The sequence below is a fragment of the Carassius carassius genome, chromosome 34, assembly GCF_963082965.1.
Source record: "Carassius carassius chromosome 34, fCarCar2.1, whole genome shotgun sequence".
Classification (NCBI taxonomy): Eukaryota; Metazoa; Chordata; class Actinopteri; order Cypriniformes; family Cyprinidae; genus Carassius; species Carassius carassius.
In genome coordinates, this window is record NC_081788.1 from 1,477,324 (window position 1) to 1,499,345 (window position 22,022).

The window sequence follows — 22,022 nt, forward strand, 5'->3', positions numbered from 1 at the left end:
ATCACCACGGTAAGCAGGGAGGGGACCAGAGCATATTACAGTGTCTGACATCGTGCTTGCAAGTTCACACACCTCTTTAATGTTATTTTTAGTGATCTCCGACTGGCGAAGTCGAACATCATTAGCGCCGGCATGAATAACAATCTTACTGTATTTACGTTTAGCATTAGCCAGCACTTTTAAATTTGCCAAGATGTCAGGCGCTCTGGCTCCCGGTAAACATTTGACTATGGTGGCTGGTGTCTCTATATTCACGTTCCGTACATAGAATCACCAATAACTAGAGCACTTTCATCAGGTTTCTCAGTGGGTGCATCACTGAGTGGGGAGAACCTGTTTAATGTTTTGATCGGAACAGAAGAGCGGTGTTTTGACCCACGACTACGCTGCCTCACCGTCACCCAGTTGCCCTGCTGCTGGGGCTCTGTTTCCGGAACCGAACAATGTACAGGAATCCCTGAGCTAGACGCATCCAAAGCCGTATCTAGAGCCCTAACATTCTTACTGTCCTCAATTAAAGTTTGGATGCGTGTCTCTAATTCTGAAATCTTCTCTGTCAGCCTAACTATTTCCCTGCATTTATCACATGTGAATCCCTCATCAGCGACAGAGATAGATAAACTGTACATGTGGCAAGAGGTGCAAGTAACAATGACGGGAGAAGCCATTACTCACCGTGCTTGATGAAACATTCTTACTGCGGTTGTTTGATGAACTTGTGAAAAAAAAAAAAAAAAAAATCATAGTGATGATCAAAGCAGTGGTTTTCATACTTTTACTCATTAAATAAGATTTGGTTGAGGTGATCACCTAATCAGTACTTAATTGAACATAATTGTGGTGTGCCTGTGTTGGCATTCAACAAACACTGGAATGGAATGACTGCCATACAAGTTGAGATGCTGATTTAAGAAAAAAAAAATGTATTGGTCTCTTATTCTTTTCAGACAACAGTTTCTTGTAACACTCAAATTGGTTGTTAAAGTAACACCACTAATTTGTGGGGATTCAGCGCATTGTAAGCTCCACAAATCTGAATGCTTTATTTGTAAATTGACTTAACAAACATTTAGCATTATTTGTTAGCTGTAATATCATTGTGTTGCCACTAGGTGCCTGAATAGCCCTGTATAACAATGCACATAATTTGCACATAAATCACACATAAATACTAGGGCTGCAACTAACGATTATTTTGATAATCGATTAATCTATCGATTATTTTTACGATTAATCGATTAATCGGTTTATGTACTTATATTTTAGTTTTTCCCATTTTTTCCCCCAAGTAAATTATTAATAAAGGGTCTTAATCATTCAGCATAGATTTTTAAGAGATTTTAACCATTTTGCATTGTCATATCCTCATCAAAAATATACCTGGAGTTGTTTTATTATGTGTTAGTGATCCTTTGTCGAACTCTTCTGCAATCAGAACACTGACCCATACAAGGAGATTTCAAATAATGTTTTCACCATGGCAGTCCTCAGAGCTCCTAAAGTAGTTTAACATCCCGAACAAAGCTTATTAAGGAATCTTTCAGAACATATTTTCACAAAGAATAAGGATAAAACAGAATAAGATTGCAGTTCGTTGTATTTTATTATTTACTGGGAAACAGCTTTATAGCTTATGCTGTGAAATTGTAAACAATCCTTCGAATAAAGTGCCAATGGCATGAAACCTGAATGGAACTCACAATTTAAAGTAAAATCCATCAGAAGGTTGTCCAGAAAAAAAAATCGGACACAAAAAAACCTGCTGTGTGAAAAAGAGCAGTGAATACTTAGAAAAAAAGTGCATTTCAAATATCTTTAAACATTTACCTCTCTCATTCAGTCATAATTAGGCTGCACGACTGAATTATGAACTGGTAAACGACAAACTGATCACAGAACATGTTTGTAAAGCTTTAAATGTTAACTGTTAAAAAGCAATGTTATCAGCTTTTACAACTAAACATTTGCAAACAACATTGTACTGGAGAATCTGCACAAATAAAAGTCTTAGGGGCCGTTCACATATCGCGCCTAAAAACTCGTGGAAAATGCTAGGCGCACCGCTTTCTCCTTCTTTCCAAAGCGCTGGGGCAGAAGCGCCCCTGAGGCGTCTGCCTTTGCTAAGCAACCATGACGTGCTCTCTCCTTGAAGACGCGGAAATTTCTGCAAAGGATAAATTGATTTGCAGCTCAAAAAATCGCTTGCAGTAGCTCTGCTACTAAATTTATTTCAAAATGGAAATCCATATACAGCTATGATCAGCTGTTCCTTCATCTTGGCTGAGCTTTTAACGTTGTTACGGGAAAGGATGAAGCTGATTATTTAGTTCTTGTCACATGACCCGCGGTGCGCTTGCCGCATTCTGAAAAGTTGAAATGTTTATAACTCGATGCGGTGCGCACGCGCCTGGAAAAACGGGTGCGTAGCGACCGCGTCGCTTCCATTATGAGCGCGCATACTGCGCGCCTACATTGGAGCGCGCAAAAGACGCGATATGTGAACGGCCCCTTAAACAGTTCAGTAGTGCAGAGTTTACAGGTTAATCTTCTTTTTTGAAGGCTCAAAATAAAGTACTCCCACATCCTGCTGAATGCTGCAGAGACGCTGTTCGGGAAGCACGTGACATAAAACGAGGCCAGCTATTGGCTATTCGCTACTTCTCCTGTTGTACTGGCTGAGTAAATCCTCCGGTGGCTCATTACTGCCACACTTTGGTCACCGCAGATTTGAAATATGCACGAAATAAGCCGCTTACGGCAAATAAGTTATTTAGCAACGAATCGATGACTAAATTAGTTGACAACTATTTTAATAATCGATTTTAATCGATTAAATCGATTCGTTGTTTCAGCTCTAATAAATACATTTTATTACATTTGGATTTGGATACATGTTTAGATATGATCAAAGGCTACTTTTTGTATTTATCTGTTTTTTGTTTAATTTTTTTTGTTGTTGTTGCTTGAAACATTGATTTAAAGTGTCAGTTATTGCATTATTTTTTCAGTCAACCCTATAAAACATTTGTTACCCCAAACTACATATAAAAGTATAAATGTTCATGTGGCTCAGTTGTAGCGCATTGCATTTGCAGTGCAAAAGGTCATGGGTTCAATTCCAAGGGAATGCCACTATGTCCCAGACTGGCCTCTTCGGTGACGCAGTCAAGAGATTTACCCAGCAGTTCTCAGCTGCCCAAAAGCAGCCTGGTGGGCAGCTGCAGCCTCCACCCGTCCGCTGGCTGCAGTGCCCCAGCCTGCTTGTTGCCGAGGGTGGGCCCCCGTGGGCGCTACCCAGCCCAATCTCATTGGCTTCCATGGACCATCAGCCTTGGCTTTGTGATTCAGTTCACCCGGCGTCTCCCCAAATTCATGAAAGTGGCCGATACCCTTGTTTTGTGGAGAAAGATCGCAGTCCTACTGGTGAAGGATGCGATAGAGCGGATCCCTCCAGCTGATATGAAGTCGGGGGTTTTATAGCCCTCACTTCAATGTACCTAATAAAGGCAGTGGGCTATGGCCAATCTTGGACCTGCGAGTTTTGAACCGGGCCCTTCGTCGGCTACCATGAAGATGCTGATGCAGAAACACATCTCTCCCCGAGATTGGTTTGCAGCAATCAACCTGAAGGACGCATACTTTCATGTGTCAATCCTTTCATGCCACAGACCAGAGTTGTGCGAGCACAGGAACTTGGTTCTCCGGCACCTCAGCTTGTTGGGCCTTTGGGTCAACTGGAAATAGAGCAAACTCGTACCGGCACAGAGGATCTCTTTTCTCAGTATGGAGTTGGACTCGGTTGAACAGACAGCGTGCCTCACAGAGGAACATACGCGGTGGGTGCTAGCCTGCTTGAATATGTTCAAGTGCAGGACAGTGGTCCCACTAAAAAATTTTCTGAGGCTCCTGGGGCATATGGTGGCCACAGTGGCACTTACACTTCTCGGTCTATTACATATAAGACTGCTTTATGGCTGAATCCCGAGGAAGCGAGGCACTCACCGGGTCTAAGTCACCAAACCTTCAGATCTTAAATTCCGCCAGTCAGGAGAGCTCCTAGAACAGATCTCTTGGCATGATGTGGTTTACACAGATGCCTCCAACCACGGCTAGGGGGCCACGAACAATGGGCATGCGGTCTCAGGGGTTTGGACGGGCCCTCAGCTGCATTTGCACATAAGTTGCCTAGAGTTTTTAGCAGTATGCCTTGCTTTGAACCGTTTCAAAGGCCGCTTACAAGGCAAGCACGTGCTAGTCCAAATGGACAACACAATGACCACTACGTACATCAGCCGACAAGGTTGTCTGTGCTCCCATCGCATGTCGCAACTCACCTGGCACCTCCTCCTTTGGAGTCGGTTGGTTCTGCGGTCACTTCATACTGTTCACATTCTGGGCCTGCTCAACCATACAGATGACGAGCTGTCTCGAGCAATGCTCCTGGGAGAATGGCGACTCCATCCCCAGACGGTCCAGATGATTTGGAGACATTTCGGAGCCACTCAGGTAGACCTGTTTGCTTCTCCAGAGACCTCTCACTGCCAGTTGTTCTACTCCCTGACTGAGGGAACACTTGGCACGGACGCACTGGCACACAGTTTGGCCATGGGGCCTAGGCAAATATGCGTTTCCCCCAGTGAGCCTTCCTACATAGACACTGTGCATTCCAGGAGGACGAGGAGCAAGTCTTGCTAGTGGCAACGTATTGACCCACTCTGACCTAGTTCCCCGAACTAGTGCTCCTCGCGACAGTCCCTCCTTGGCCAATTCCTCTGAGGAAGGATCTACTGACTCAGATATGGGGCACCGTTTGGCACCCGCGTCCAGACCTTTGGAAACTCCATGTCTGGTCCCTGGGTTGGACGTGGAGGTTTTAGGTTACCTACCCTAGGAGGTAGTGAACACCATGACTTCGGCGAGATCCATGTCTACAAGACATGCTTATTCCTTAAAGTGGAACCTGTTCGTAGAGTGGTGTACTTCTCGGCGAGAAGACTCACGGAGATGCCTGATTGCAGTCGTGCTTTCCTTTCTGCAGCAAGGGCTGGAGCAAAGGCTGTCTCCCTCCACCCTCAAAGTCCAGGTTGCTGCTATTGTTGCATATCATGACCCCGTGAATGGGAAGTCTTTAGGTAAGTTCCTTAGAGGGGCCAGGAGGTTAAATCCTTCCCGGCCCCCCTTTATAACCTCTCGGGATCTGACTCTATTGCTAAAATCCCTACAGCAGGGCCCATTCGAGGCTTTGCATTCAGTTGAGCTAAAGTTTCTTCATTGAAAACTCTGCTCCTGCTTGCACTGGTCTCCATCAAGAGAGTAAGGGACCTGCACGCATTTTTTGGTTGATGATTCATGCCTAGAGTTAGGGCCTACTGACTCCCAGGTAATCCTGAGGCCCTGACCCGGCTACGTGCCCAAGGTTCTCACTACACCCTTCAAAGACCAGGTGGTGAACCTGCAAGTGCTGCCCCTGGAGGAGCCAGACCCAGCCCTGGCTTTGCTCTGTCCCGTCTGAGCATTAAGATGCTACGTAGACCGGACTCAAAGCTTCAGGACCTCAGACCAGCTCTTTGTCTGTTACGGAGGTCGGCAGAAGGGGAATTCCATCTCTAAGCAGAGGATGGCCCACTGGATTGTGGATGCCATCACCCTGGCTAAGAGCTGCAAGCTGGGCGACCACCAATTGTTTGCAAGGTTCTATAGCCTTCGTGTAGAGCCGTTATCCTCCTCTGTTCTCATCTTAAATGGGTAGTGGCACTGAGAAGCCCTGGTTAATGTCGGCTTGCTAAAACTGCTCCAGAGTGTCCATACTGTAGACCCTGTTGAGATCCTCCATCACCCTTGGCAGCCGGACATGGCACAAGGCCTTCACGATGACTCCATGAGAACCATAAGGCTGGGTTCCATATTGAGACCTAAGTGGTGCTCGTATGTGTATAGTCCACATTTATAGCCTTAGAGCCCCTGTTTCCCCAGCAGATTTCTGCCTTCCCAAGAGGACTACAAATGACAAAAAATAAAGACAAAGAATAAAGATTTTGTCACATGTGTTGGTGTGTAAAGCAAAGCGCACAATGAAGGAGATATCAAAATAATTATTTTAATAATCCTCTGGAGAGAAAAGGGCACAACCAAACAAAAATCTAACTGATCAAACATCAATAGCGGACAAAGAAATAATGGAGAACACCGATTTTTAAATACTGGGAACGTAATCAGGGATAACAGAAACAGGTGTGGGGCTAATTAATTAACTAAACAAGAAAAGGAACATGACCAAATAAGGAAACTCAGTAAGAACAGGAGAACAGAAGTCCATAACTGTGACAGTTCGCCCCCTCCTGGAACTGTGCGACCTCGCACTGACAGAAATAGTCCAGAGGAGGGGGGAGGGGTGCAGGAAGCAGGCGTGGGGTAGGCAAGGGGCAGGCAATGGAGAAGGAGCATAGACCATAGTGCCAGGGTGGAGTGGATGGAGGGAGGAGCCGGGGAGGAGCCCAGAGCAGGAGGAGCCAGAAGGAACACCAGAGGTCAGCCAGGATGGTGACCCATGGTGTAGTCGATGGTGGGAGGAGCCATGGTGGAGAATGAGCCGACAACACCAGGGGGCCAACTGACGGAGACTGATCTGGTGGATGAGGAGCCCAAGATGGAGCCACACAGATGGAGCGCCAGGTTGACACAGAGTATCCAGAGGGCCAAGGCGGCGTTGAAGGCACAAGCAACCGAGGCAGTGGCGGGGCTCTGGAAGACCGCTGTGGAGCCGAAGCAATTGAGGATGGAGGTGGATCCGGAGGGAAGGAGGAGCATGACAGAGTCAGAGGGACAGAGTAATGATGCGAACCAGAGGAGTGGAGGAGGAGTGGAGTCCTGAGGCAGCGGATAGTCGACGACTGATCAAGGCGGAGCCAGAGGGACGAGAGAGCCCGGTGGAGCTGGTGGGATGATGGGCCACGGTGGAGATGAGGGAGCTAAGTGCCAAGGCGGAGCAGATGGGTCAAAGGACCGAGGTGGAGTCCAGGGTTCAGAGGCTGGAGGCAGAGACAAGGGATCCTCACCGAAGTCACTGGAAGTCCCGAGATGGATAAGATGGGGTTGAGGAACTGGCTGGTTTGAGAGGAGGCAGGAGAGGGAGGCTGGGAGGGAACACAGAAGGACTTGGGCTGGACGGAACCAATGGAGACACAGGAGATTCAGGCCTGGGCGGAACCAGTAGAGACACAGGAGATTCAGGACTGGGTGGAACCAGTGGAGACACAGGAGAATTGGGTAATGCCTCCTCAAACCAATCAATTAAATCCATCTGGAAAATGTCCATTGTTCCTCATAGTATAGCCCAGTAATGTCCAATGTTCCTCATAGTATAGCCCAGTAACCAGTTGCAGCTCACCCTCACCCTAGAATGTGCCCTTCAGAGTGGCTGCTCTTCCAAAATGCCCGCCCTCCTACCCGCTCCTGCCTCCTCCACCGCTGTCGTCTGGCAGCTCCTTTACTTGCCTTCAGCCCACCATCTATCCGATGCAAGCCCCGCAGGACTGCCATCCTCCAGCATCGCTGTGGTCAGAGTCTCCCTCACCTCTGCCTCGAACCTCCGAGGCCCGGACTTTGCCTCGGCCTGTAGTCCCAGTGGCTCTATCTCGGCTCCTAGCTCCCTCGCTTCCACTGTCAACCATCGATCCATCACCTTCACCAGGCTCCCTCGTCCCTCTGGCTCCACCTTGGTCGGTCGTCGACCCACCATTGCCTCTGGACTCCTCTCCAATGGCTGTGCCTAGTCACTCCGTCCCACAAGCTCCATTGGGCTCCTTCCTTCTACCAGCTCCACCTTGGTCCTCAATCAGTGACAAACAGTAGGAACCTCGATTTTTTCAGAACAACAATATTAAGTTGTTGGCTGTAATTAAACCATATGCAAGCAGTTTGTGTTGTGCTCCTGATAATGGATGCATACGTTCAGAAAGTCCCAGAATGAAAAGCACTGGATCCAACTGCATTTGCACCCTTAAAATCTCTGAAGCACATCAAAAAATCCATTAACTCTGCACCTTGGAGCAAAAAATACAAATAAAACTATTGGACAAATCAGCATCATAAAAATGTAGTCTGTGAAAGACCTTAAACTGAATAAGGCAGTGTCGAGAATTAATAGAATGTTTGTTATTAATCCCCCTTTTTTTAGGTCAACATCTAAACACTATAAAATAGATAGTAGCAATCACTAGAAAACAACTACTTTATGTTGAGATCACAAAAAAACAAGGAAAAAATAAATAAAAATATTGCATGCCTTTTTAGAGCTTCCGTACTGTCATTCAAACATGTGTAACTATGTACTTTTATAGAAAGAAAAAAAAACATTTACAGTGGTAGTTTTTGCAATAATGGCTGTGTGTGTATGTGTTTTACTACTGTATGAATTCTGAGCATGGAGTGGAGCTCTGCCCACTTGCACTACGCCTGTGGGTTAGTTAATAGTTCATCTGAGATTTCTGGACTTAGAGGGGGACCTTATAGACTGGGAAACAGATCTGGAGGCTGACTTGCCCCCTCTCCTCTCTCCTTTGTCCCCACTGATCCCGTCCAGCCCTCCTTCATATCCTGTCCTCATGTCCAGCCCGGAGTTGGCTCCTGTTTCCCAGTCCATCCAAGGGATAAATTCTATCCCCGAGTCCAACCAGGAATTGGCTTTGATCCTGGAGGGCAGCCCAGAGACTCACGAATGCACACCCAACCACCCACTCCTGCCACCTCCTTTGGTATTTTACCTCATTGCCCTGTTCCCCCGGCTCTGTTGGGCTCCTCCCTCCCGCCAGCTCCACCTTAGGGTTGTGCCGATAGACGATAGTATCGTGTATCGACGATTGTCAGAGATATCGACATAAGCAGAATTCTCTGTCGATAATCAAGACGATATTAGGCTCATTTTCCTATTAATGTATTAGATTATAATAATAATAACTATTATTTTTATTAGGCTGCTTATTATAATTTGGCTTTTAAACTGCCCAGCTATTTCACTTAATTTCACTGCCCGCATTTCACACACACACCTCGCACGCGCATGAGGATTAGAGCCTGTAGTCACTGAAACTGTCCGCTTTGACTAGGATAATTCGTTAAATCCATGAAATGAAAGAGATGAGTTGAGAGAGTTGAGAGATGAAAAACGACGAGTTGGTGTCCCACACATTTAATGGCTGGTATACGGTAACGCGCTCTTCTCATACATGAGAGATTAACTCTTTCTTGGTGTCACAAATAAAGTAAAGACAAATTAATTAACAAGGCGGCAGAGCGAATTTATCATCCATAGTGCATGGTTCTCACATAGTCCTTTTCATAAAGACTGATCACTTAACTTATAAAACACACTATGTGGTGATGACGTAGAAGGACTATGTGAGAACCACTATGGATAATAAGTTCAATCTGCCGCCTTGTTATTATTTTCATGCACACCGCACTATAATGTGATGCATGCAAAATACATAGTTTTGGCCGTTAAAAAGTCTCCATCCACAAACAGACGTACATCGTCTGCAGATATAAGGTATTTCATTGCACTTTAACAAGTAATCTAAACGGCCTATATACTGTATGTGCAATATTTTAAACGAGCCCTCACTAACTGAGTTTAATGCCACAGTTATGTTAGAATGCATCTCATTCTTGTTTCTGTGGCAGTGCGTCAAGCTCGTCATGAGGCGCAAGGTCCGGAGCGCTGTATGACTGATGCATCAGTTCAATTCAACTTTACTACAAATATATCAACTTACCTGTTTTAAATACTTTATATTTAAATGTTCGTTTATGCCCAATATTAGTGTTTAACTGTTGGACTTTAAATGAAATCTGCTTTTGATTTTCACCGTTGACTGATTTTTCAGAACATTTAGACTGATAACTTCCCTGCACAGATGCGGACGTGCGATATGACAGTTGCGTCCGACTATGTATGAACTAGCTGTTTTAAATACAGTATTTTTATATTTAACGTTAGTTAAATCAGTCAGTATGTTTTGAAAGTAATTTTTTTTTAATTATTGGTGACTCCATTGGCTCTCTCTCGCGCACCTGCGCGGTTTAAAACACCAAATAGTTATGCTATGACAAGAACAAAGAGTCTCTCTCTTGCTCCACCCATGCTCGATAATATTGTGTATCGTCGATCTCACGGGCTGACGATATGACGATTTGAAAAATGACCATATCGCCCAACACTACTCCACCTGCATGCTAAGATGCTCCGAATCTCCGCCTCAGTCTCCAGAGTCCTCAGCTCCACCCTGGACTCCCGGATCCTTGGCATCCCCCTGGCTCTTTGGCTCTCCATCTCTGCCTCTGGCTGCTCTGCCACCTACTCCACTGCAGTTGGTTGGCACCAAAGTGTCGTCAGCCATTGCTACTCCCTCCGTCGGCTCCTCTGTGTTTTGGCATGATGGCTGTGGCCTGGGTCCCACCTAGCTCCTCCTGCTCCAAGTCCCTCCTGTCATTTCCCTGACTCCTCCCTCCGTCTGATCCACCCTGGCTCCTCCTGTTTCCTCCTTGGCTCCTCTCTCCATTGTCACCTCCCTGGACTCTGTCTGCTGGCCCTCTCCCCTCAACTGTCTATTCCTCATTAAGTTTATTATTTTAAGTGTAGTCTGTCCCATGTTTCTAGGTGGGGTCTACCAAGTTGTGTACGTGTGTATATTCCAGTTCTTTCTGTGGATTTACCCTGTGCTTTGGATCTATTAAAAACTGTTTCGTTTATCCACATCTCTGTTGTTCCATCCCAGCACAGTTCATGACAATGTCACTGATACTGTAGATAATATAGACATTTGCAATGAAAAGCTTCTACAAATTGAAAACCAAATGGATTATAAAAAAATAAATAAAATAGTGATGAGAGTTTTGGTATGTAGGTACCAAAAAGATACTTAGAAGAATATAATATGTATTAGAAAGAGATGTCTAAGTCAGTCCTGTCTGCTGTGCTGTTGAGTGGTTTGCGATTATAGCTCAGTTTTTCTGTTGGAATCTGTATCTTATTATCACTCTCTTGTTTAAACTGCTAAAATATAACTTAATTCACCATAACTCAAACTTAACTAACCGTATTTCTGATATTATCGATCAAACTAATTTGCCATGGTTTGCTTTTTAATCTAAACTACTAGTGCAGCACTTTAGCATTCACTTAGCCTGTAAACTTAACATACATCCAAACTTTAATTGAGGATAGTAAGAATGTGAGGGCCTTAGATATATTTTTGGATGCAACTAGCGAGTCCCGTACATTGCTTAGTTCTGGTTGCAGAGACCCACTGCAGGACTGTGAGGCAGCGTAGTTGCGGAAAACAACACTGCTCTTCTGTTCCGATTAAAAAATAAAACAGTTTTACCCTACTTGGTGACGCACCCACTGAGAAACCTGTTGAATGTGTCCTAGTTATTGCTGATTCTGTTGTACAGAAAGTGAAAATAGAGACACCAGCCACCATAGTCCAAAGTTTACTGGGAGTCAGAGTGCCTGACATCTTGGCAAATTTAAACGTGTTGGCTAATGCTAAACGAAAATTCAATAAGATTGTTATTCACATCACCATTAATGATGTACGACTTTGCCAGTCGGAGATCACTAAAAATAACATTAAAGAGGTGTGTGAACTTGTCAGATGTCAGAAATTTTCATATGCTCTGGTTCCCTCCCTGCTTACCGTGGTGACGAGATGCATAGCAAAATGTTTTCACTCAGTGGCAGGATGTCTAAGTGGTGCCCACAGAATAACATCGGTTTCATAAACAATTGGATTGGTTTTTGGGGCAGACCTCACCTGTTGAAAAGAGATGGTCTTCATCCCTCCTGGGGTGGTGCCGTTCTTCTCTCTAGAAACATGGCACATAGTCTTAGAGTTTGTACTTCACTAACTGGGACCACCTCATGTCACAGAAATCAGGTAATTCTCAGCACATACAGACAATTTCACCTAGATTTCACACTATAGAGACTGTCTTTTCCCTAAACTAGCAAATACAAAAAAGTCCAAACAAATGTAAGTATAACATTTTAATTGATGTTCAACAAATCAAAAACGGATATAATTCATATAAAAAACGATAAAGCTTGGCTTAATGAATATTAGATCCCTTTTTCCTTTATTAGAAGCACTTTTTGTAAATGATATGATCACAGATCATTACTTACTGTAGATGTGCTCTGTTTGACAGAAACCTGGTTAAAACCGGATGATTACATTATTTTAAATGATTACTGTAATAAACATGAGCAGCATTCAGAAGGTAAATGGGGAAGTTATTCTACAATTTATTGCAATATTTTCAGGATTTCTCAGAGTCCAGTTTCAAGTATAATTCATTCGAAGTAATGGCACTCATCACAATGTAACATTATCTAGTGTAAAAAGTTTTAATAATAAATTCCTTGTGATGTTTGAAGTGATGGGAAGTTCGGATCATTTTACCAACCCAGACCTTTGAATCTCATTCAGCAAAATGAACAAATCTTTTTTCAAATCATTCCATACATTTCATCAATTATAATTTAAATCTTATGTATTATTTCCCTAACATGTCTACTAGTACTTATGCAAACGTTGATCACACTACAAACAATACAAAACTATAATGCTATAATAAACAGCAAAGATTAATTCATTGTTTACCTGGGTCTTCAGTCTATGAGTAGCTCACGTCACCTAACAAGTGTTCAGGTTTGTGTCATTCTTTCATCACGTGACAGCCTCATAAGCTTTAACCTATGCAGTCTGAGCCGGAGAGAGAATTGATTAGTTCATCTATCGAGTCCTCTGGTTTTCGAGTTGTTTGTTCATCACATGACAGACCCATAAGCTTTGATCATAGACTTTTGATCATATATATATATATATATATATATATATGTATATATATATATATATTGTCTTTATGGTTTTAAGTGTACTGCCCTAATGTTTGTATTGTTAAATAATAAAAAATGATGCTGTGTTCACACCAAAAACGAATAGAGCATCAAATTTTTGTCTACGCCGTCTAGTTTGCCACTTGAACATTATGAGATCATTCGCTTCATTAGTGTGTGAAATTAACTTCACAACAGACGCGAGTTCACACAGCATTTTCAACCACCATTTTTATTCGGATAATTTTCTAAATATTACTGTTATCGTGTCATGAAATGTAGTTTTAAAAGTATTTCAGGCGAGAATGTAGTTGTTTTAAACTCAAATATGTGGTTTATTTATAAAGACAGCCTCTGTTTAAAAATGTGTTTCACCGATTTCGGAGATGAGCTCCATGCGATCAGCGGGAACTCAGTGATCATGTATCCGCCAAGAGCAGCCTCACCTCGGCTAGACCTTCTGACATTTGCCGCTGGCTCTGATGTCTCTTTAGTGGTTCAAGATAAAATATAATTCATTTAGGGTGAATCTTATCTTTGGCCTTTATTCAATTAATCTATTAATATGATTTATACATATGGGAAGTCGTGGCCTAATGGTTAGAGAGTCAGACTCCCAATCAAAAGGTTGTGAGTTCGAGTCCCGGGCCGGCAGGAATTGTGGGTGGGGGGAGTGCATGTACAGTTCTCTCTCCACCTTCAATACCACGACTTAGGTGTCCTTGAGCAAGGCATTGAACCCCCAACTGCTCCCCAGGCGCCGCAGCATAAATGGCTGCCCACTGCTCCGGGTGTGTGTTCACAGTGTGTGTGTGTTCACTGCTCTGTGTGTGTGCACTTTGGATGGGTTAAATGCAGAGCACAAATTCTGAGTATGGGTCACCATACTTGGCTGAATTTCACTTCACTTTCACTTTATACATATAGGTCCTTTTTATTCCTCTCTCTATAGAAATATGAACTTTTGTCATATTGCTCCAGTTATATATAGACCACCAGATGCACGTAAATGCATCTTTACATTGACTTAACATTAAAATCATTTGTGCTAGACACTCTATTCGCATTCTTTTTCTCACGTGTGTGACGTGATGAATGAACGACTCAAAAATCCTGAAGAGTCATGGGATGAACTAATCAATTCTCTTTCCAGCTCAAGACTGCATTTGTAATGCTTATGGGTCTGTCACGTGTTAAATTAATGACTTGAAAAACCAGAAGACTCATGATATAAACTAATCAGTTCTCTTTCCGGCTCAGACTGCATTGACTGAAACAGGTGAACTAGACTAATTCCAGTACAGAACCTATCGAATTTTGCACGTGCGCGACTGAACGAATCTCTCCCTGAGACGACTCATTCTTCTGAGTCACATTAAAGATTGAAATTTCTTAAGTTGCCAGTTACCTCTCTGTAGGTGGAGCCTTATTAAAGTTGCACTAAATATTCACAAAAAGGCAATCCTTCAAGTGGTGTTTACTAAGTCGCTTCTTTATAAAGGCACTGGCACTGTTCAAGAATATAAAATGTTGTAGAAAAATGCCTCACATCCAGTCCCAAATTTTTGGGCTGTGGAATTTTGCTGTGTAAAATGTGCTCTGTACTAAGTCTTTAGCATTAATAGTGGCCAATTGCCTGTTCAGTATTTTCTTGTATTACTATCTAGATTTGCCATCCTACCTCTACCTAAATGCAGAGGGACATATGTGTCTGTTCACAGTGTTTCCATTTGTAAACTTAAATCTCTTCTCCATAATTCTCTAGGCTCCAAAGCAGCCCCAAGGCCTAGTGGAATTGGCAGTGCAGCTGCAGGTCAGTCGGGTGTAGACGGAGAGAGCATGCTGTCTAAAATGTTGCCTGGAGGAGCTGCAGAGCAAGCTGGCAAATTAGGAGAAGGTGAGCAAAGCATTTCCAAGAAATAGTATTTATAGTATAACTAGTATTTTTGGTCAGGTAGAATTAACTGACTAGTTTAAATAGTACATGGAACAATCAAACTTGCTAAAACACATGTGGTTATTTTTACAGATACAATGCTTTTTATAACCAATGTTATTCTCACTATTTCTCTTTTACTTTTTTTTTGTGTGATTTGCACAGCCATATCTGGATTTGGCAAGAAGTTCACCTCCTTGTGGTGAGGTAGTACAATTAAAGGTGGGTGAAGTTTCTGTTCAGTTATTGGACACTTATCAATGATCATGTTGTAACTGTAATAAGTTAACATGTTTTAAAACATGTTTTTTGCCAAGAAATTAACACCTGTGTGTGTGTGTGTGTGTGTGTGTGTGTGTCAGAGAAAGAAAGAAGCAAGAGAGCAGCTGACTGAGTGCAGTACATTTTAATAAGATGGTATATTTTTAGCTTTACAGTGATTATTCTTATTGTTTCTGTGTTATTTTAGGGAGTCTAAAATGAAAGAGGATGATTTTGTACCGGAAAAACCTATGAAGTTTCCCTATTATGTTTTAATTTAAAGAGAAGACAACTCGAGAAAGAAAGCGAGAGGGGAGAAGCCTTCTAGTTGTTCTAGTAAGTATTTTACAAAGTTTCAAATATCATATTAGGGTTGGATGGTATGGTTACATTGGTTACATCTTGGTTACATGTGTAAACTTATTTCCCTGTGTCAGTAGCTAACAATAGGGGCACACCCTACGGTGTGATGATTGTCTGAAGCCTGTTTTGAATTGCACCAATTTATTGGCACTTAGCGTTAGCACTGCCCTTCTCTACTCAGGGTATCAATGTTATATATGTAATCGCTTAAATATATTATATTTACTTTTACAGGTTCCTTTCGATGCTGCATCAGTAGTTAATGCTATGGGAATGCTAAAAAAATGTGATAAAAGGTTTCCAGAGAGGCCCAGGCTACCACACACAGATATCTTCCAAAGATAGTTCTTTAGTCTATCAATACTACTAGAGTGTGAACGAACACTTAATGGAGCAGAACCTTTGCTAAGGTTACTGAAGCAGACAAACAACTATTCAGATTTATGCTACTGGTTTATACGGTCGACGCAAAATCTCAAAGCTCAAAACTTCAAAGACAAATCCAATGAAACCTCTCCTTCTCCTGCAACTCAAAAGTAGGATGAGTGAAAGATTGCAAAACAACAGCCTGCCAGTAAGGCGAAGATAATACCACCTTGGGAAGGTTGGCAAGGACTAGCCTCAGCAAGACATTAGCTAGACCGGGAACTAAATCCTAACATAAAGGGCTCACTGACAAAGCTTGCAGGTCTTCTAAGAGAAGTGAGGGAGGGCGAGCAATAGAGCTATTTTGAGAGTCATAATCTCATCCAAGGTTGATTCTAGAGGCTCAAAAAGAGGTCCTGTCGAACCCCTTTGTCCCAAGTAAAATATCAGAGCTTCTAGCAGGCATCTTGCAGGAAGGTTTTATCCTTAGCCATAGATAGCATGCAGTCACTACCAAACCCTCCATCGAAAGACCAATAGCATGAGCCATGTGCTTAGTATCACAAAGCGAGTTCTCAGCTTTTCAGCTCTTTGACTCCCTCAGTGGTCAAACTGTCACCATCTTTCATCTCCTTAAGGACCTCCAGCTGGTGCCCCTTCAGGACAGAAATGGTGTGCAGTGGCACACTTGCTCAACCAGCAGCCATATAGGACTCACCGATCAAAGCAGATATGCCAGGACCTTGAGATCCCACGATGGAGGTCCTATAATCGCAGCAGATGCTTGCAGAGCAAATGTGCTACAGCCTGCTAACAACCGCTCATTCAATTTGGAGTGAGCCCCTGGCTGGACAGACTCATCCCAATCTAGCTTAAGCATGTCTAACTACACCATGAGTTATTACATGCAAATGCTCAGTATAAGCTAAAGAAGGGCGAAGGTCAGTCTGAACTCTTCAAAGTCAGATGTGACGGTAGATAACATCTAAAAGTGATTGCTTTACAAGTTTTTGTTCATTATTTTGTCATGTGACAGCATTGGATAGAGAAATTAATTTACAAGTTTCCTTACAAACAGGTGCATAGTTATCATCATCATTATTTACTCTTACAGTTACTGTCTGTCTGGACTCAAATTACAGTGTATAAATGTGTGAATTTTTGTCATGATAGTTCTTTTAATGCTTCTTTTGATGTATAGCATTAATGAATATAGCATTAATGCTTTATACCTAGAATTATGGAGTATTGCATGAAACTGCATAAAAAAGAAGAAAAAACGGCATGATAGAAATATAGGTAACAATTTACAATAAGGTTCATTAGTTAACATAAGTTAACATGAAATAAGAATGAACAATACTTCTACAGCATTTATTAATCTTAGTGTGACGACTGGGGCGGGGCCAAGGGATGTGGGAACACGAGTGAGGCCGGTGGAGTGATTGGGAAATCCGCGACACCTGCGACCCACCACCGGTCTCGAGTCCCACAGAGGAGATGGAAGGATATAAAACGGGAGCGACGACAGTGAAGGACGAGAGAGGACCAGGCCTGGGCTTTATTTTATGTTTTGGTTTTATTTTGTTGCGCATCAGTAGTCCGTGAGGGGCTGATGCGCTGTTTTGTGTTTATTTTATTATTAAAGTTTCATTTTGATTGTCCGCCGGTTCCCGCCTCCTTCTTCCCGATGATTATGGAGTTTTTATCATTACAGTTGTGCCAAAGCCCGGGTGAAGGAGGGACGCGCTGCTGAAGATCCCTCGCCGTTGTGGTGAATCCGCGGTGCCATCGAGCAGGCGAGGAGTGTGCCACCATGGACGCTCGAGGCGGTGGGCTGGAGTGAGTTGCCGGGGACGGGCGAGCTCGCTGCCGGCCGCCCGCGATGTGGAGGGGCGGCTGCCGTCCGTGAGGGAGCGGAGGAGTCGGCGCCGTTCGCCAGAGAGCCGGAGCCTGCTGCCGTCCGCCTGAACGGGGAGGAGCAGGGAACAGGGGACTCCTGCCAGCTGCCCAAAACCGGAGGAGCCGTCGCCGTCCACCGGGCGGCGGAGGAGTGTCGTGCCGTCCGCCGAGGGCACCCCCAGGCACCGCGGAGGAGATCACCCAGCTGGTGGAGGGCCGAGCAGCAGTGCATCTGGGAACCGAAATTTTTCTTTTTTTTTTCTTTCCCCTCTCTCGTCTCTGTAGCTCCTCCTTCCATCTCCTTTTCTCTCGCCTCGTCTGTCCTACCCCCAGGTTCCCGCAGGTTCTCGTGAGCGGTCCCCCCCAGAGGGAGGGGGGGGTAGTCTCGAGGGTACCCCCCGGCCTGCGAGGAGTGATGGGGGTATGTGACGAGTGGGGCGGGGCCGAGGGATGTGGGAACACGAGCGAGGCCGGTGGAGTGATTGGGAAATCCGCGACACCTGCGACCCACCACCGGTCTCGAGTCCCACAGAGGAGATGGAAGGATATAAAATGGGAGCGACGACAGTGAAGGACGAGAGAGGACCAGGCCTGGGCTTTATTTTATGTTTTGGTTTTATTTTGTGCGCATCAGTCATCCATGAGGGGCTGATGCGCTGTTTTGTGTTTATTTTATTATTAAAGTTTCATTTTGATTGTCCACCGGTTCCCACCTCCTTCTTCCCGATGATTATGGAGTTTTTATCATTACACTTAGTTAATGTTAATTTTAACATTTACTAACATATTAAAATCTAAATTTGTGCTTGTTGACATTAGTTAATGCACTGTGATTTAACATTAACTAACAATTGTATTTTCATAAACTAGCATTAACAAAAATACTGTAATAAATGTATACTGTTCATGGTTTGTCCATGTTGTTAGTTAATACATCAACTAACATTAACTAATGGAATTTTATTGTAAAGTGTTACTGAAATATATAGTATTGTTAAAATTTAAACGGGAAACATTTTTTTTTTCACAGCTTGCCCTAAATTTGGCAGAGACAAGTCAAATAGAGCAGTGAAATCACTGACAGTAACATTAACTTCTCCATCTTGCCGGTGTTCTGACGGAACACCATACCCATCAGAATGGGATACCTTCAGTTAATGCGCATGCGCAGCAGTGAAATTGGTGGAACTGCGCATGTGTTAAATTGAAACATCATTTCAGCATACCTAAGATTACAAGCGGTAAACAGCATACCACTTTATAAACTGTATTTTTATTAAACCAGGGGCTATTAAAAAAGCATTCCCCTGTATAAACTGTATTTTTATTAAACCAAGGGCTATCAAAAAAGCATACCCCTGTATAAACTGTATTTTTATTAAACAGGGCCTATCAAAAAAGCATATCCCTGTATAAACTGTATTTTTAATTAAAATTGACAGACTCCGCTATAAAACTCAACTTCCGCTATGCTATACAGGCACTCCACTACAGGACTGGGCAGGAAATGGCTCATGATCTAAAACATTCAGTATTGGTCACGATAAAATTAAACTCTTCTTACCATTTTTTTCTAAATCACTTTCTTGCATTGCTACAAATGCCTCAGTGTCTCACAAACACCTCACATTAACAGCAGACTGTTCCTAGGTTCCAACATTTAGAACATAGAACCCATCTATCAAGTGTCTGTAATATAACATTCCAAGGTGAGGAGTGTATTTTTTTCCCAGCACGTATCCCAGTATAATATGCAGATTTAACCAGAAATCATCCTTGAAGCGGTCGTACATTGTGCGAATTCGGATGGTCGGAAGATCGTATGTCCATGCACATGTCACGAGTGAGTTTATCTGAGATTCGTACGGACGAGGTGATATACGACACGATTTTATGACCTGCCAATTTCTGAAGCAATCGCACGAAGTTGATAGGCGCGTTCGACTTGAAGCAGCGCTGCACAGAAGGATCACTGTATGACATTAAAGTAACGCGAGAGTGATAAGAGAGCACACGAATCCAATGCATTCGAATCGCTCTCACGGTACTTTGATGTCATACAAGTGATCATTCTGTGCAGCGCTGCTTCAAGTCAAATGTGCCTAATATAACTGCTCTCCCTCTCTCATAACTGCATATAAAATATTGAAACGAGGCGTGACTGTTTCCTACATATACAGGTTCTTTTTCAGAAACAGGAAACCGGGACGTCTGGTCACCCTAGTGTGCGTGTGTGTGTATGTGTGTGTGTTCCTGTATATGGTTTATGGGGACACAAATATCTATAATGACATGGGTATTACACTTCCTGTGCCCTCATAAACCAAATGGCTTAAAAAAATACTAAATGTTGTTTAATTGAAATTTTAAACATGCATTTTTCCTTGATGGATAGAGGTAGTGTATGGTGATAGAATATACAGTTTGTACAGTATGGAAAACCGTTACGTCTATGGAGAGTCCACGTAAACTATGCGTTTGTGTGTTTGTGTGTGTGTGTGAGAGAGAGAGAGAGAGAGAGAGAGAGAATTAAAAACCATAGTACACGCTTCAGAAACCTCTTACAGCGTTCGCTGTTCGCTGCTGCCGTCTTCATCTTTCTTCTTCTGTGGTTTTTCTAGTTCGTGATTGGTCAACTTCAGATAGATTATAACAACAAATCGGCTCGTTCAATCGCACACACATCAAAAATTCAAACCGATAGCTCACAAACGTTTTAGACATGTTTAAAAATGATCGGGGGTTTGGGAAGTGCTCGTAAGGCACTCTGCTCGGCTCATAATTCCTTGCACATGATACGAGCTGTGACCATACGAGCATACACGATTTCCACACGATTGAAAAAAATCGCATGCGAACTCGTACGACAGCAAAAATCGCACCGTGCGCCCACCTTTAGGTTTACCCCTCAAAAGAATGTTCACTGTACACTGGGTGAGTTAGATGGTAGAGAGGGGGGATGTTGGGGAACCTGTTTGGAAATAGTCATTATTTTTGTCATTACATTTGTTTATACCAATGGAACAGAAATGATCCACTTCACCTTGAAAAAAAATGTCTTTCATTGGATTGTAATGCCTTCTTTGTATTCCATATTGTTCTTCACAGATTATTTGGGAAATCTGTATCTGTGTTCTAACCGAACAGCATGGCCAAAGATATTAACAGCCAACTTTGAGCTTGACAGCTCCAAACGACTTCCTCCTGGCCAACAGAACACAGTACATGAAGGCAGCGGAGAGCGATGACTCCAGTCGCACAATATCAACAAACTAAACAGGTCAATCAATGTAACTTGATAAAGTACATCTTTAAATCTGAAAACTCTGAAAACAAGCTGACATGTTCTCGTTAGAAAAGCACAGCGAGTGACTTACAGAGAAGTGTGATTCCATGTTTCTCTTGTTACTTGGGAAATACTTTTCACTCCCCTCTCAGGAATGGAAGAAATAGCAATGTTAGGACACTTAGAAAAACTTCATAGGTTTTTCCTAAAAGAAAAAAAAGAAGAAAAAAAAGAAAAATCATGAACATGGTAACTATAACACACACATCTATGCTAAGTCCTTTAACTCAACATTCCAGAATGAAAAAAAAAATCCTGTTTGTTTTTGTCTTTTTTCTTTTTCTTGCCATGTGTTATAAAAGTGTAAAGTGGACAAGGAATGCATGTTATCCAAGACCTTACACTGTTCACAATATCATTGAGAGACTGACAAAGAGGATTTCTGCATTTATACTCCCGCAGAGACAAAATAAAGAAGAGGATGAAAGATATTCTATAACAAGCCCAAACATAAGACTCAGATGATCACTTGGAATACAATGTCAGGTTCTGACCAATCAGGTCTTTTTTATTCATTGTCCTTTCCAAAATATTAAGAAATTGCCCTCAGGCTACAGATGGGGTGTTTTCACAACCATTACATGGTGCTGGCGAGTTGGAATCTTGTGCATTATCTTTATGTTTTGTTTTTCTGTCGTTGCCTTGCTTTGTTTGTAGAGCATTTAACATATTTTTCTATTCACAATATCTATTTTTTTTTCACATTGTATATATATAAAAAATGTATTTATATTTTTGAATTCAAGTGTTTTTTATTTTATTTTATTTATTTATTTTATTATTGTATTGAGTTCCTTTTTTTGTTTGTTACTGTTTTAAATCCATTGCTACTCTGTCAGCCGTTTACAGCCTTTTAAAAAAATATATATATATATATATTGGTTGAATTCATGTTTGACGGTTTAAGAAAAAGATCAAAAGCAATAGTGGAAGGCTGTGAGTCAGTA

At 42.7% G+C, this 22,022-nt stretch overlaps 1 protein-coding gene across 1 annotated transcript in view; it reads left to right on the plus strand.

Moving 5' to 3' along the window:
- LOC132114643 (protein bassoon-like) overlaps nt 1-21,779 on the plus strand; it is a 121,338-nt gene extending 99,559 nt beyond the window's left edge. The window contains exons 9-12 of the mRNA XM_059522880.1: nt 14,667-14,798; nt 15,003-15,059; nt 15,307-15,434; nt 20,838-21,779. Of these exons, the coding sequence (XP_059378863.1) occupies nt 14,667-14,798; nt 15,003-15,043 (173 nt within the window). The 3' untranslated portion in view covers nt 15,044-15,059; nt 15,307-15,434; nt 20,838-21,779. The remainder of the gene's footprint in view (nt 1-14,666; nt 14,799-15,002; nt 15,060-15,306; nt 15,435-20,837) is intronic.
- The last annotated feature ends 243 nt before the right edge of the window (nt 21,780-22,022 follow it).